The sequence below is a fragment of the Neolamprologus multifasciatus genome, chromosome 23 (assembly GCF_963576455.1).
Source record: "Neolamprologus multifasciatus chromosome 23, fNeoMul1.2, whole genome shotgun sequence".
NCBI lineage: Eukaryota > Metazoa > Chordata > Actinopteri > Cichliformes > Cichlidae > Neolamprologus > Neolamprologus multifasciatus.
Window position 1 is genome coordinate 41808343 of NC_140460.1, and position 16170 is coordinate 41824512.

Sequence of the window (16170 nt, forward strand, 5' to 3'; positions counted from 1 at the left end):
AAGTCTGCCAGAGCTTATATTATATGTTTACATGCTGTGGAGCCATTTTTGGGAGCATTTCAAGTTGCTATACATCAATACAACCATTACAGCCCAGATTTTAATAATATGTCTGCATTAAGTGCATAGTAATTACATAAATTGCAAAAAAGTGCAATAAACTACAAAAAAATGTAAAATCGTTTTTGTTTTTTTAACATATATTTCTAGTTAGAGAAATTTAAGAGGCTTATCCCTCAAAACTGTAAATACAAAAAAGTTGCACAAAATAGTTTCCCACCACAGGAAATTTATTTTGAGTGTCTTCATAGTTTTATTTTTGAAATACACCAATTTTTATATACTGCAGGAAAAACGAAAATAAATATTATAATGCAAATTTGCAAAAAAGCAGCATATGCATCAAAATAAACTATTTCCAGCAGTGCAATATGAGTCCTAAGCATCCCAGAAACCACACAGAAAGTCATAAAGTCAAAGATAACTTTTAAAAACACCAGTATAGGCTCATGAGGCCCTGATGGTAAAAAACTACATTTCCACAAAATGACGTCACTTCCGGTTTTGGGCAGGTCATGGCGGACATGCGATAGTTCGTGCTGACGTCTATTCCAATGTAGGAAGTGTTACAAACAGCTGATCGGATCGGCAAAGCGTGTTTCTGGAATATTATGTTTTTGTTGCTGCAAGTGCTTTTTATGCAGTTTTTGCAAAGCTATATGTGGAAGGAAACTGTGACCGAGGACAAGCTGATGGCATAAGATGTAAGTACAACTCCTCCGGTTTCATATGCAAAAAAAATGATTGCGCTAGCTCACGTGGTTGCAGAGCTACCGGGATTTAAAAATAGTTACGCAAAACAGAGCATGCTGCTCTGACAGGCTTTAAAGCGTTAACCTGACCCCACTAACGGCGTGGAGAGTGGACGGAGGAACCCCCACAAACACGGGGAGAACACGCAAACCTGGCCAGGTGGTGGAACTGAACTCAGGACCTTCTTGCTGTGAGGCAACAGTGCTCACCACCGCACCACTGCACTGCCCTTAATGGAGTCATATAGCATCTTTACAATGTGTATAAATGTAGGTAAGACTCTAACTTTGATGCATGGACTGTACAAAGATGTCAGCATGTGACCCGCGGCTGAGCTTGCCCTCCATGTTTGGATGATATCATCGTAAACGTGCTGTTCAAAGGTTCTTTTCCCAAAAATAAACTATATGAAGTGTTCATGTGTTGATTTAAGATGACAAAGACTCACAAACACTAGACAGGCTTCGCTGTTTGCTTAAGAAGTCAGAGTTCGAGCTTTATCTGCAGTATGACTGTAGCACAAGACTAACCTCTTTTTTGCTGCTTTTCCTCTTGAACGATGTTCTTTTTTTCTTTTTGCTGGACTTCATCGATGACTGTGAGACAGAGAAAGCAGCTGATTTCACATCATTTCATCAGGATGTGCTGCCATCACTGCTCCCCTACAGTTCCTTTTATTCTATCCACACACCACTTAAAGTACCTGCAGTAACACGAAACCACTGATCTGACTGATGGCTGCCTGAATGACAGCAGACAACAAAATGACCTCATAATTGAAGCAGGATGGAAGCACTAAGAACAGCGTTACCTGATGGCGTTTGACCCGAATTATCCATGTGGGTGGAACTATGAGGGCAGCGTGAGCACCCATTGGACAAGCTTCCTCAATTTGCTGCAGCATGAAGCAAGAAACCTTGTTGTGGTACTAATGGAAGAGATGCATGGTTATAATATGTGCATTTATTGAGCTCTGGAGACATGAACGGCATCAGTGTGATACCCACAGCCTGTTTGCACCACGAGCAGCTGATGGCAACGATCTCTTTACTGTGGAACGCAAACTTCTGCTGGAAGCCCTGAAAGCAAAGAAGGAGAAACTTGTTTCCACTTCTGTTCAGTTACAGATGCAAAGCAGATGTTTAGGACAACTACTGCTCGTCAGTGAGACGATCATTTCCACACCTTCCCACACTGTCTGCATTTGCCTTCTTGTCGTCTCCGATGCACCCAGTGATGGCGAACCACAATGGGCTGAGCACACACAAAAAACACAGCAGAAATTTACAACACTCAGAATTCAACGAACACGAGTGTTTATAGCTGTGACTGTACGATGATCCAGCTGCAGCAGCAAGTTTGAACCCCCAAAAAACTGAGAAAGAAAGAAACCAGAACTCACCTCTCGGATATTTCTGGATCCTGATTCTCTGAATGATGGTTTACACCTGAAATTAATCTGGAGCAGAGAAGAAGAAGAGGGTTACCGCGGTCTAACGGCACACTTCCTGGGTAAGCAGCACAAAATGTTCACAGCACTGTCACGCCTGTGGGACAGGCCGATTAGGTGTCATGTGTCTTACAGTTAAGGGTCATGACTTCCTCAACAGGACTCGCTGACAGAAAGGAACAAGCAGAGGGGGGACCCCCCCCCATCAGTTCAATAGCCCTGAATTACGTCACACAGGTGTGAGGATACACATCGTTAGCGCTTCCTCCATCCTGGCATTGGTCGTGTCCAAATTCATGGCTGCTTCCTCCTGAGGACGCATTTGTAGACCAATTACGTCACAGTGACGCGACGAAGGCTGTCCAAATTCGTAGACTCCTCCGAATGCAGCCGACAAATGCGTCCTCCTTTTCCCCGGATTTGAAGGATGGGTCGGGTGTGTCCTTCTTGGCCCACCATATCCCAGAATTCATAGCGCGGCCCAGCCAAGCTCCAGTTTCCAACAATGGCGGCCGCTACTAAGTTTTAAAATTACTGTTATTAATCTTTCTGGGTCACAAAATAAACTTTTAACATATTTTCAGAAAGTAGCTGTGTAAACATCAAATATCTGCTCGGTTTATCAAGATATCGCATATTTGCAAAAGTGCTTCGACGTTTTCGGAGACGTCTGTTACCCACCAGCTTGATAGCTCGCCGGGAGCTCGAGGGTCACTGAAGCCGCCGAGAACGGCACAACACCCGGCACATTATTTTCAGATCACCGCGGAGTTTCGCTACTCAGGTTAAACGTAATATATAAGTCACTTAGACAACCTAAAAATGTTATTGTTGGGCTTTTTCAGTGTTTTGTTTGTTTGTGAGTAAATCGGTTTGGCTGAGATTAAAGTTATTAGATTAGATTAAATAAAACTTTATTAATCCCCCGGGTGGTTTTCACACAGCTGAATAAACGTCAAACAGAAAACTGATTAAACAGACGGTCGAGAGTTTACTCCAGTGTCCTGTTATATTTTAGATAGCAAGGAGCAGACGGCCGAGTTTATTAAACTCCACCGAGACAGTGGTGACGCCAGTGTTGCCAACTCCTCAGTAAGGAAAATCGCTATTGGCTGTCCTAAAAGTCGCTAGAAGTCGCTAAATGACGTCATCACCTAATTTGCATAATGGGTCATGCTAATGTAATTGTAACCTATGTTGTTGGAGAGAGAAATAACATCGTGGATGAGACATAAAGTGAGTAAAAAACGTCCTAAATGCATTTAGACTTTATTTAGAACTACAAATTAAATTTCTTTTAGCAATTATTGTTTTTTTTAATGTCACAATTCCAACCCTGCTCCTTTATCCGGGCTTGGACCGGCAAAAGTGACCCGAAATAGGCACTCTGGTGGAGTTACTTTGTGTGTGTGTGTTTATAAGTAGTTTTAAACCTGATCCACAAAACAGCATAAGAGTAAAAGAAGAACTGACTGCGTTACAGCACCCGCTGCTTGTTGAGAGTAAAAGCGATATGCGCTTTCACGTCTTTTTTAGCGACTTTTTTTCTAAAAAAAAGTCGCTAGGGGGTCTGAAAACTCGCTAAATATAGCGACAAAGTCGCTAAGTTGGCAACACTGGGTGACGCTAATCAGAAGGCTAAACCGTCCAATTTCACAGGCGTTTACTTCCTGCCTACCCGACCTTCTGAGGACCCGGCCCACGTAGACCGCGAAGGCCGGGTCCTCAGGAGGATGCAGCCCATGAATTTGGACACGACCATTGTCTCTGCAACCAATCGTGGCCCTTTTTGATCGTTTCCTTACCAGAACACTTCAGAAAGCAGCTTCAGATCAACGACCTCCTCGTGTTTTCAGATCGAAGCACCCAAACCGTCAAGATGATCAGATTATCACACCACAAGAAAAACGAGAGGACCAAATTTTAAGGATTTGGAAAAAAGGACCCTGACAGAGGAAGAATTTTCAGAGTGTCTGCCCTGGATTAGCTTCCACGTTGATTCACTCAGTGTCTAAATACACTTGTCCCCAGTGGAAGTGACATCTCCATCAACAATAATTATTTTTGAGTGGCATATGCCAAACCACCCTCATCCCACGCTGCTGTGCAGTGATTCATTATAACAGACTGATGTAAGGTCAGCACCCACGATCACCTGTGCAGTCCCATCAGACCGAGGATCAGAGAGAGGACAGAGAAAGAAGACAAGGACGAGTTCTGTGTATCTCACTCTAAAGCTGGGGTCACTGACGGGCAGCGTGGCATCCATAAGAAGAGCTTTAGAGCCGGGAAACTGCAGATCAGACAGGACGCTCAGTCAAACACAACCTGTTGTGCTCTGCTTACAAATGATGAATCCGACTGCACTGACATACAGAATCATTACTGGCTGCAACAACACTGGATCCATGTTAGATTTCCAGGTGTGTCCAACTCCAGTCCTGGAGAGCTGCAGCTTTTAGATGCATCCTTGTTCCGACACACCTGAATCTAATGAACGGTTTGTTATCAGGCCAAACGTGATGGCTGCTGAAGAGGAATCCAACCATCTGATTCAGCTGTGCTGGAGCAGGGATGCATCTAAAAGCTGCAGGACGGTAGCTGGACACCCCTGATCTAGAGAGCGTTCAGTTTGCTTCACACTTCTCTGTGATAATAAAGGCACCGAGTCCTTACTGGTAGTCATAAGGACTAATATACACCTCTGTGTCTTCATGTATCCTCACAGGCAGCGTTATACCTTCTCCAGTTGTTCTATGCAGACGGTGTGAGCGACGATCTTACAGGCAGCACACTTCCTTCGACTGACAGACTTTTGCTAGAAAGAAAAAAGGGAAAAGGTGATCAGCTCTGAATAGAAATATTGATTAACAATTAAATCACATGAAGAGGAGAAAAAACAGGGTTTGTTCTTGTGTTAAAGTCATTCGTTTGCTTTATGAGCCTCAAAGAACAGCAGTCACTATGAAGCCTTAATTCCATCTATGACCACTGGGAGACAGTCCTGCACCACCTGAGGGAAACCACCACAGAACAACATAGCAATGATATGACTTGACAGTATCTAAAAATATGACGGCTTTGTGCGTGTGATACAGCCAGCATGTGTCTGACAGTGATACGAGCTGACACGGTGCTGCAGGAGAGCAGCTTCAGTGTGTATGTTATTATTATAGGAACACAGCGATCCGTGTTTACTATCCCAGATGAATCAGAGCACTCAGGGGTTCAGGCCTCATACAGCCGGCAAATGGAAATAATAACTAAGGAGGTGGGCGGGTCTCACTCCTATACACACATTAGAACTATATTATCTATTGATTTACTTGTCGCTGTGTCACTGAATGATAAGACAGACTACAGGAGAGACTGGGACGAGTTCATGGTTCAAACACAGACCCTGTTATTTCCTTGTGATCTGACACTGAAGCCTGTAACAGCACAGCTCCTCCCCACAGCCTGTGGACCTGACTCGGCTGCATCTTTTTACAAACCTTTGGACTTTTCACATGTTTACAGATGTTTAAAAAGCAGCACTGCACTGATTTTTTAAAAACACAGTAGTGAAAATGCTCTCGCATCACCAACTGAAAAGGTCAAAGGTCATTTGCATCTCATTAGTCAACATTTTTATATTTACCCGATGCCGGCTGAGCCCTTCCAACTAAAATGTGAGATTTTGGCTATTTGATTGTCCCTGACCGGCCTGAGTGAGGTCGACGGGAATTAGGATACAGACAGAAACAAGTTTACTTCATGCAGGTTTTTCCAGCCACCAAACATGAATGAGTACATGAGTTTACATACGTACTGTAAATGTGGTGGAACAGCCTGTGGGAGATATTGGTTTGCTATCCCTGAACGCTAACGGCTCACATTAAAAAGAGAGACTGATGCAGAATGTAAAGTTTTTAATAACAGCTGCACTTAAGTGTTTATGTGGTAGCGTCAGAGGTGAAGCTGTGTGCTTAGTTTGTGGAGAGCAGGCTGCTGTGTTTAAACTACCATTACAAGACTGAACATGCAGAGAAACACAAGAACTCCACTGATCCAGAGCAGAACGAGACACGCGGACAATGTGGACGGTTTCTCCTGGAGACAAAAGGCTAGGTGTGCTAGGTTGTTCTAGTCTGAAGGAAGATCTTGTTGTCACTAATGCAAATGTCCTTCACATCTCCATCGCCGAACTGTGATGCACGTGTTCGAGCCCAAACACTAGATATCGCTCACCAATCAAGAAAACAACTGAAAAACTTCAGATGAAGTCATTAAACTACAGGCAACATAACAATCTCACTCTATAGAAAGTTAAACCCTGGAATAAGTGGGAATTTTGTCAAAGGGTTTTTGGGAATGTTGACTAAATCGTGGTAAAATGTTGGAGTTCTTACTGTGCAAGTCTCACATGTGAAAACTGTAACGTCTCTTCTTACCAGCAGCGAGTTCAGCTCATTGCTCATTCAGGGTGTCCCATTAGGACTAGGGATGGGTACCGATATCCGGTGCCATTATGGCATAAACAGTAGTAACCTGAGCTGTGATACACTTTGGATTCTAGCCAATCATTTTACGTTTCCGAGGATAGTAGGCGGGTCCAGGTACGTAGGTTCTTTTAGAGCAGAGCTACAGATTAAAAATGCCCAAGGCGAAGCGGTCAAAGTCTGGCTGTACTTCACAGCAAAAGATGCAAACTCAGCAGCTGCAACAAGTGCTTTAAGCTGATACTGTGATACTGTCAAAGGAGGTAACACCTCAAATCTGATGAAACACCTGGCGACGCAGTTTTTTTAAAAGCCGAGAAATGCGCCGTATTTGATAGCTTGCTGCGAGACCTCACACCGAGCACATCTACTGCAGGTGTGGTAAATCTCCACTAGTGAGTTAGCACTGATCGCCCCGTGCGTGGGGCTGGACGGTGCTTATCATTTTGCAGAAAAAAAGAGACTGCTAAAAATAAAAACATGAGAGGTTTGTGTTCTCCATTCTTTAAGCACCGGCACCGTTTCAAAAGTACCGGTTTGGCAATCAAACCTAAACGATACCCATCCCTAACTGGGAGTGTGATGCACACCTGCTAACTGGTGGTGCTCATAGCTGTTTCACTGCGTCCACAGAAGCTGGAAGGGTTAACCAGTCTAAATTCTGCTGCTTGCTGCTTCCAGTAACATTTGTTTAAAGCTGTTGCCAAGAAAACTTAACAGTATGTCTGCTGAGCAGCCAGTACACACTGTGCAAGCAGATGCTGGACTTTCACACTGATCTCCGTAAGTCGGTTGCTTAGTTGTTGATGTTAATGCAAGAACTTGTAGAAAGCAGCAGACACTGAGCAGGTGCACGTGGAAGCATGCGACTGTATAAACATTCAGTGTAACACAGCAAATACAAACCGGAGCCATGTATAAATCACACTCTACCCCAAACAGAACAGAGAGCAGCGTGAGTGCAGGCGGCTGCACACAGGCAGATACTAACCAGTAATCTGGCAATGCAGTGCTGTTCTCCCACATAGCAGTAGTCTCCAGACACGTTTGTTTCAAACCAGATATGATCTCCATACACAGCTACCTCCTACAGAGACAAATATGGAGAGAGACAAAGACTAAGAAAAGGACAGAAGCTGAAAGAAGAGCTGCGGTACCTACAGACCGTCAATGAACGACCTGAAGTATCAGCTCACTGATGAAATGTGTTTGACAGAAGACATTTCAAATCACTGTGAAAAATGCTGTGAGTGAAGCCACGATCAGCTAGCAGGAAAAAAACCCACATGTTAATATTTCATACAGTATGATTCAGTCTAACATGCTTCTCATCGGCAGACACAAGACGGACTGAAGACCCGCTGTGATGCTTTCCCGACTCCTAAGCCTATGAAAGCCGTAGCTTTCCCTCTCCTGATAATCCAGCAGTCTGACATGGCATAAAGAGCCGACCTGTACGTCTCCGTCACTCACAGTCCAGTCCACGGTGCTGGAGATGTTTGCTTCTGGGTCGGTCCTGGTCAGAGAGGATGTGCTGGGCTGACAGGGAAGATGGTGCAGACCGGACTTGGCTATGGCTTTTCTGGAAACACAAAGACCAGGAAAACTGTCAGCGTCCGAGAAAACAGAGAAAGCAAAGTGGTCAATGTAACAAAAGGTGACAGGAACATATGTGGAGGTCTATGCACACACACACACACACACACACACATCCTGGGAGCATGGGAGAGGTCGTACCTTCTCTTATTGTTTTACGGTAGGATTAACGTAGCTATAGCTGTTTTAGTCTAAGTGCCTTTTGTTTAGATGAACTGCTGGACTTCCAGACCAGCAGGTTTAGGGAAGTCATTTATGGGGTCACACTCTGACCACACACACCGGCAAGGTACTCTTTGTTTGTATGTAGACGTCATATGTTAATGAACCTAAGTATATTCATGTAACCTCAATAAAAGAGCAGTGTTACGGGGGAGTGGACGAGAGCAACTGGGGTCAAGCGAAGGAACGGCGTTTGTCCAGTTCTCTCCCGTGCACGAGAAACATGAAGAACTTTGCCTACTTGGTGTTTAATGCTTTTTGATGTGTGGTTGAATTGTCCTTAATGTTCCAGCGAATAGGTTTATGCTACAAACCTATCACTCCTCTCTGACTCTCAGCTGAAGAATCCATCTCTGGACAACTATTGAGTTCCTAATCTTCAAGTCACTCCTGTTTTCTGCTGTTAAACCACTTCCACAGTTTCTCTGCTACTTTCATGGTTCAATTTTAAAATATTCTGCTATTTCTGCTTATGATGGCTGTATCTGTTGGTATTTATTACTTTTACACGTTTTAAAATATTAAGCTTTTTATGAGTTTTTTCTCCTATTGAAATGAATGGAAAACATCCCAGATTGTACTCAAACCTGCTTCTTTTCAAGCTCAACTACTTCCTCACACTTTCACGTACAAACACCACTCCAACTTTAAAATGCACTCAAATTATTGGGCTACTACCAAATAATTCAGCTGTTTCGTGTCTCTTACCGTTTTCATAAAACCCCTGTTGAAGTTTTCTGTGACACCGTGAAGATTTTTCAGAAAATACATGCGTTGCTATGGTTGCTATCAGTGTTGGTCAAGTTACTTGAAAAAAGTAATCTGTAACTAATTACTGATTATTCCCCAAAAAGGTAATTCGTTACTTTACAGATTACTTATTTTCAAAAGTAATTAATTACTTAGTTACTTTTTAAAAACACGATTTACAACCTGAATAGGTGATAAAGTGATAGATCTTTCAGCCCAATTCTACTTTTTCTGCATAATCATCATACAAAATGTAATCAAATGGAAAAGTCTCTTTTAAAACTTGTTTTATTAGTTTTAATTTTTCAAAAACTTGAAAAAAGTAATCGGATTACAGTAATGCATTACAAGTAACGCGTTACTGCCCATCTCTGGTTGCTATGCAGCTCAGCTAGAGTGCACCACTCTAGTTTTCTGAATCTGTTCTTCACGTCTGACCAAATTCTTCCTCCTCGCTCAATTTTCACCCTACCCTACACAAATGATACATCGAAACGTAGGTATTTTTGTTAGGATTCAGAAAATGTGACTGTTATTATTGTGGGAATTACAGATTTCTGCCAAATGGCCTCAAATGGTCAAAAGTCTCTGACGGGACGCGTTTTCAAATAGTCATAAATGACGTCATGTACAGACGGGAGCCCAACATATCTTCAGACAGCCCTGCTCATGATTCAGTCATTTTTTTGATACCTTTTACCATTAACTGTGTTTGTTTCAGGGTCCCAATCTGTTTGTGGAAAACACCAGACATGCTAACACAAAGAAGCAAAGAAGGTCGGAGGTTGCACAGGCGTGGGGAGTTTGGGTCTTTCTTATTTGCACATTTGTCCCTTTTCATTTTCAATAAATATGAAGACCTTGACTATTCAAAGTCATCACATTTGGAAAAGAAATGTTTATTATTTATTTGCATAAACCACGAGCTACGTGTGAGTCAGAAGCTGCTCTGCACATTTCATACGGCTGTGATTCTGGCTGACACAGGTGTGCGTGGGTGTAACACAGCGCACGCACAGCATGTGTGGGCAGTTACGGCTGTGCTGGTGACTGCATGGAATGTATTACTGGTAACAAGAAGTCACGTAAGCGTCCCAGTTTGGGCAGATGGACAGCAACACACATCAGAGCACAACTGAAGTCTAACCAACAACTACACGTAGCAGAAGCTTCAGCTGCCCAGCCAGGCTTCTCAGAGGCAGCTCCTCCACACTGCTGCCTGTTAATCACAATGAACACTGAGATAACAGGCGGCTTAGTAGAAAACAGTCGTTGCTCATAATTGTCAGAAAAATGTAAAAAGCAGCCACAGAGCAAAATAACTAGCAGGGATTTCAAAACGTGTTTTAATGGACTGAAGCAAAATCCTGCCCTGTTAGCTTAACCCTTCCTTACTTCATATCACACTCACATCTATGTTTTGCCACAAAATTGTGCAGCATTTGTCATTTTTCTGACAGCTGTAAACATGAGTAGAGCAGGGCGATGTGACCAAAACTATTTATCACGATATATATTTGAAAATTTGTGATAACGACATAACTGACGATATAATTGACACGAGACAAAATACTTCACAACTTCATTAGTGCAAAAAACCCATCAATGTATTTTCACTTAAACAAGCAGCTGTTTTTTATGTGCATTAAAGTTATATAAAAATTTAACAGTGCAAATGCAAATTCCTTGCTGACAGTTTAACCAAAAGGCATTTCCAGTGGAAACTGGCCGACATATCCTCAGCATAACCAAGTATAATATCCACAACACTTAAAAAGAGGTTCTACACACACAGTACGGTAACATTATGTTGAAGCACAGTACGTATCACTCCGCGAGGCTCCGCCTACGATAGCCGTAATGCTCCGACAATCCATCAAGCGGTGCGGCTTCGTAGCTTAGCAAAGTCGTACTGAAACACTTGACAGATTTTCGAGCGCCGTGCACATAAAATCGTTTCGAGGTCAGTAAACACAACCAGAGTTCATACATAAGGCACACGGGATTATAAGGGGCTCTGTCGACTTTCAGACAAATCAAAGGATTGATTTTAAGTGCGCCGTATTTTCCAAACAACACGGTAATAACGACGGCCCGCTAGCATGCGCTAACAAAAATAGTGCTTTGTTGTGTATCTGACGGACGAAAGCTAAACCAGTTCCACACCAGTGAAGCTGCAGCATTTTTACAAACCAGTTCAGGTTCATCTGTTTCATTCAACGATCCGCTTTCGCTCTTCTCATTCTCCGTCACCGCCATGTGCGTATGTAAACAAAGGCACTGCGCATGCGTTTTACCCATATTCTATCGCCATATTTCATTTTCTTATCGTTGCCCAACATTATACCAGTATTACCGTGAACGGTATGATGTAGCCCAGCCCTAAACATGAGTATTAAAATACGGTGCACTGTTTTGGACATTTATCACAGTCTATTAAAAAGAGTTTGTATTAAAGCATCGTTCATCACCAACACCCATCCAAACAGGGAGCCCTCCACGCCAATAGTTAGCCTTTCTAAGATCTGATTGATGCCTGCAGCTCACTGCACACATCCTGAACATGCCACAGACACACAAACATACTGCTGTGACTTCCCAAGTGTTTGACCACGTTTGATATGTAGTGACGGATCATCATGAAGGGTCGGTTGGTAGAAATGGACGTTTACTTCTGCTAAAACCATCAGACATTTTCCCTAATTTGCATCTTTTTTGACTGCAGGGCTTTGAACACGCTGCTGTGCCTGATATAAACATTCCCACAGCTCTATGTTATGGTGTCATTTCAACGTTTCCACAGACCTCTTTAATATTCAATATGCAGCTCAGTTTTATTTAGTGCTTTATGAAGCACGGCAGCCTGAAAGAAAGCTCTTTTTCTTAGATTATGTTTGTACGTGAAGCAGAAGGCGAGACAAACTTTACTGTGAGGCTTTCAGAGAATTAGCCTGTGTGTGTGATAACTGTGCAGATGTTGTTCCCACAGCTGCCACAAGAAGACTGAAGCAGGTATTTGTAACAATAGTGAGGTCAAGTGGTTTCTCATTCTTATTTCTGTCGGGTATCTCAGAAAGGAAACACCAGCATTGTTCAGGGTCTCGAACCAGCTACTCGTGCTTTGCTAGTCAGCTGCTCTGACCTCCAGTCTTCATCTCACCAAGTAGCTCAAAGTTTGATTTGAGTTGCCAGTGAAAAACACAGCAGCATAGATCAGCCCTCAGATCCTGCAACCGTAACGCCAGTGTCATGTGATCACTGACATTCAAATATTCATTAGTGTAGAGCTAAAGGTCACAGCTCTCTCTGTTACATTATGAGGTGTCTTTAAGCTGATGGGTCTATCTTCTATCTTCAAAGAAACACTGTCTCACATTAAGCAGAAAAATGATCTACAGTGGCTTTGAAAAGTATTCAGCCCCTTTGGTCTGAGTGCAGTCAGTTGCACATAGACGTTGCCTGATGAGTGCTAATGACTAAATAGAGAGCACCTGTGTGTAATCTAATGTCAGCACAAACACAGCTGCTCTGTGACGGCCTCAGAGGTTGTCTAAGAGAATATTGGGAGCAACAACACCATGAGGTCCAAAGAACACACCTGACAGGTCAGGGATAAAGTTACTGAGAAATTTAAAGCAGGCTTAGGCTACACAAAGATTTCCCAAGCCTCCAACATCCCACGGAGCACTGTTCAAGCCATCATTCAGAAATGGAAGCAGTATGGCACAACTGTAAACCTACCAAGACAAGGCCGTCCACCTAAACTCACAGGCCGAACAAGGAGCTGATCAGAAATGCAGCCAAGAGGCCCACGGTGACTCTGGACGAGCTGCAGAGATCTACAGCTCAGGTGGGGAATCTGTCCATAGGACAACTATTAGTCGTGCACTGCACAAAGTTGGCCTTTATGGAAGAGTGGCAAGAAGAAAGCCATTGTTAACAGGAAACCATAAGAAGTCCCGTTTGCAGTTTGCCACAAGCCATGTGGGGGACACAGCAAACATGTGGGGGACACAGCAAACATGTGGGGGACACGGCAAACATGTGGGGGACACGGCAAACATGTGGGGGACGCGGCAAACATGTGGGGGACGCGGCAAACATGTGGGGGACGCGGCAAACATGTGGGGGACGCAGCAAACATGTGGGGGACGCGGCAAACATGTGGGGGACACGGCAAACATGTGGGGGACACGGCAAACATGTGGGGGACACAGCAAACATGTGGGGGACACAGCAAACATGTGGGGGACGCAGCAAACATGTGGGGGACGCAGCAAACATGTGGGGGACGCAGCAAACATGTGGGGGACACAGCAAACATGTGGGGGACACAGCAAACATGTGGGGGACACAGCAAACATGTGGGGGACACAGCAAACATGTGGGGGACACAGCAAACATGTGGGGGACACAGCAAACATGTGGGGGACGCAGCAAACATGTGGGGGACACAGCAAACATGTGGGGACACGGCAAACATGTGGAAGAAGCTGCTCTGGTCACATGAGACCAAAATGCAAAATGCTCTGTGTGAAAACTAACACTGCACATGACTCTGAACACACCATCCCCACTGTCAGATATGGTGGTGGCAGCATCATGCTCTGGGGGGGCTTCTCTTCAGCAGGGACAGGGAAGCTGGTCAGAGTTGATGGGAAGATGGATGGAGCCAAATACAGGACAGTCTTGGAGGAAAACCTCTTGGAGTCTGCAAAAGACTTGAGACTGGGGCGGAGGTTCAGCTTCCAGCAGGACAACGACCCTGAACATAAAGCCAGGGCAACAATGGGATGGTTTAAAACCAAACATATCCATGTGTTAGAACGGCCCAGTCAAAGTCCAGATCTAAATCCAAGAGAATCTGTGGCAAGATCTGAAAACTGCTGTTCACAAACGCTGTCCATCTAATCTGACTGAGCTGGAGCTGTTTCAAAGAAGAATGAGCAAAGATTTCAGTCTGTAGATGTGCAAAGCTGGTAGAGACAGACCCTAAAAGACTGGCAGCTGCAACTGCAGCAAAAGCTGGTTCTACAAAGTATTGACTCAGGGGGCTGAATAATTACAAACACCCCACTTTGCAGTTATTTATTTGTAACAAATGTTTGGAATCATGTATGATTTTTGTTCCACTTCTCACGTGTGCACCACTTTGTGTTGGTCTTTCACCTGGAATTCCAATAACATTGATTCATGTTTGTGGCTGTAATGTGACAAAATGTGGGAAAGTTAAAGGGGGCCGAATACTTTTGTAAACCACTGTATGCTGCCAGTAAATTAGTCTGACTGTAGAGTTAAACTGCTGCTTAGTTATTATTTAGTTACACGTCACTGTAATTTTTTAACATCTGAGGAAAAAAATGTATGTCTGCAAAACATAAAACATCAGTTCTGTCAGGTGTGTGTGTGTGTGTGTGTGTGTGTGTGTGTGTGTGTGTGTGTGTGTGTGTGTGTATGTGTGTGTGTGTGTGTGTAGAGAGACATACGAGAGGAAGTTGTCCCATGTATCCTGGTAAGGATTGTAATAAATGCTTTGCTGGGCTCCATCGAGTGGTGAGGAACAGCCTTTATGGAGGATGGAGCCACATGAGGTAACATCTGCTGCAGCTGCCCCAACATCAAAGCTCAGGCCTGCTGGCCAAGGCTGGCCGAGGCTGGGACTGGTCACGGAAGTCGACATTGCGTTCGTCAAGTTCGCTGTACTGTGACTCGACTCTAAAGGATTATATCGGCCGAAGACACCAAACCCTGCTTCGTTGTCCTGAAACACGGCGTCTGCCGGAAGCAAGTGTGAGGAATTTCGTCTCAGACAGCGAGGAGGCCAGAGCAAGGGCCGGGCTTTGATGTTCTCCGTAACCACAGCCTGCGTTAGGTGCCGGTGAGCTGCCAGGGTGAAGCTTTCTTCATCAGCTTCATCATCGCTTTCTTCTTCTTCACCTGACTCAGAACAGGAGCACGGGGAGACATCCATGTCCTCTTCATCCTCTTCTTCCTTTTTCAGTCCTGTGCCCATCTGCACTACGCTTGCCAGTAACATAGAGGATCCCAGTAAATGAGGTTCGATAGATTTCACTTTCGAACGACGTGCACAGGAGACTGAGCAGCAGGGACGATGTCTTCCTCTCGTGGTGGCCCCCTCTGCTGTCGCAGTTCCTCTTCCCGGTCCTTCACTTGCATTTGTTAGCCCAAGCTCGATGATAGACTGTCGCTTCTGCCCACTGGCCACGAGCAGGCCAACACTTGGGCGCCTGCGCTGGTCAGTGCAAACCAGAGGCAAACCGACAGAGGAGCGTCTGGACTGCACTAATGCTACAGAGGCCAGACCGACGCTGGAGCGCCTCCTGGCTTTACTGGCCTGAACTGAGGGACATTTGTGACGCACTGCAGCAAAATGCTTTGGTCTTTTTTGGCGTCGACCAAAGTGTCGCTGGAAAAACAAATCCATCCCGTCTTGGAGAGCGATATAGTACACTGCTACTCAAAATGCATCTGATGAGATACGGTTGGGTAAAGAACACACAGCGGCCTTTCCTTGTCTTCATTGACTGCGGGTTAGCAGTCAGATATCAGATATCCATGCGACTGAAGATTGGTTTCCTCCACTCGAAGCTGGTATAGCTACTGCTGGACGTCTCTGACTCTCCAGTCCTCCTTTGGAAATGCTGCAGAGGCAAATAGGCCGTTACAGAAATCTGTCATTTCTCATTAACAGAGAAAAATGTTCCCACCAACCTCTTTGAACACAAAGAGTTTACTGAGGTTAACGACTAAAAGAATCTCCAAACAAATCAGACTGAATCAGCTGTGCTCAGGTGTGATGATCTAACTTGCTGTTTCATGATGCAGTGCTGCTTTCTT

The 16170-nt window shown here is 44.3% G+C and overlaps 1 protein-coding gene across 9 annotated transcripts in view; it reads right to left on the reverse strand.

Moving 5' to 3' along the window:
- LOC146492399 (diacylglycerol kinase zeta-like) overlaps window positions 1-16170 on the reverse strand; it is a 102476-nt gene that overhangs the window by 57205 nt on the left and 29101 nt on the right. For 4 of the 9 annotated variants that reach the window (XM_085150985.1, XM_085150988.1, XM_085150990.1 and 1 more), the window contains exons 2-11: window positions 14799-15974; window positions 8218-8326; window positions 7736-7831; window positions 5004-5081; window positions 4494-4556; window positions 2216-2272; window positions 1999-2067; window positions 1821-1892; window positions 1625-1741; window positions 1344-1409 (exon numbers count right to left, since the gene is read on the reverse strand). In XM_085150985.1, coding sequence (XP_085007111.1) covers window positions 1344-1409; window positions 1625-1741; window positions 1821-1892; window positions 1999-2067; window positions 2216-2272; window positions 4494-4556; window positions 5004-5081; window positions 7736-7831; window positions 8218-8326; window positions 14799-15757 — 1686 coding nt within the window. In that variant the 5' untranslated portion in view covers window positions 15758-15974. The remainder of the gene's footprint in view (window positions 1-1343; window positions 1410-1624; window positions 1742-1820; window positions 1893-1998; window positions 2068-2215; window positions 2273-4493; window positions 4557-5003; window positions 5082-7735; window positions 7832-8217; window positions 8327-14798; window positions 15975-16170) is intronic. The other 5 variants (XM_085150989.1, XM_085150986.1, XM_085150993.1 and 2 more) reach the window with 2 other exon arrangements.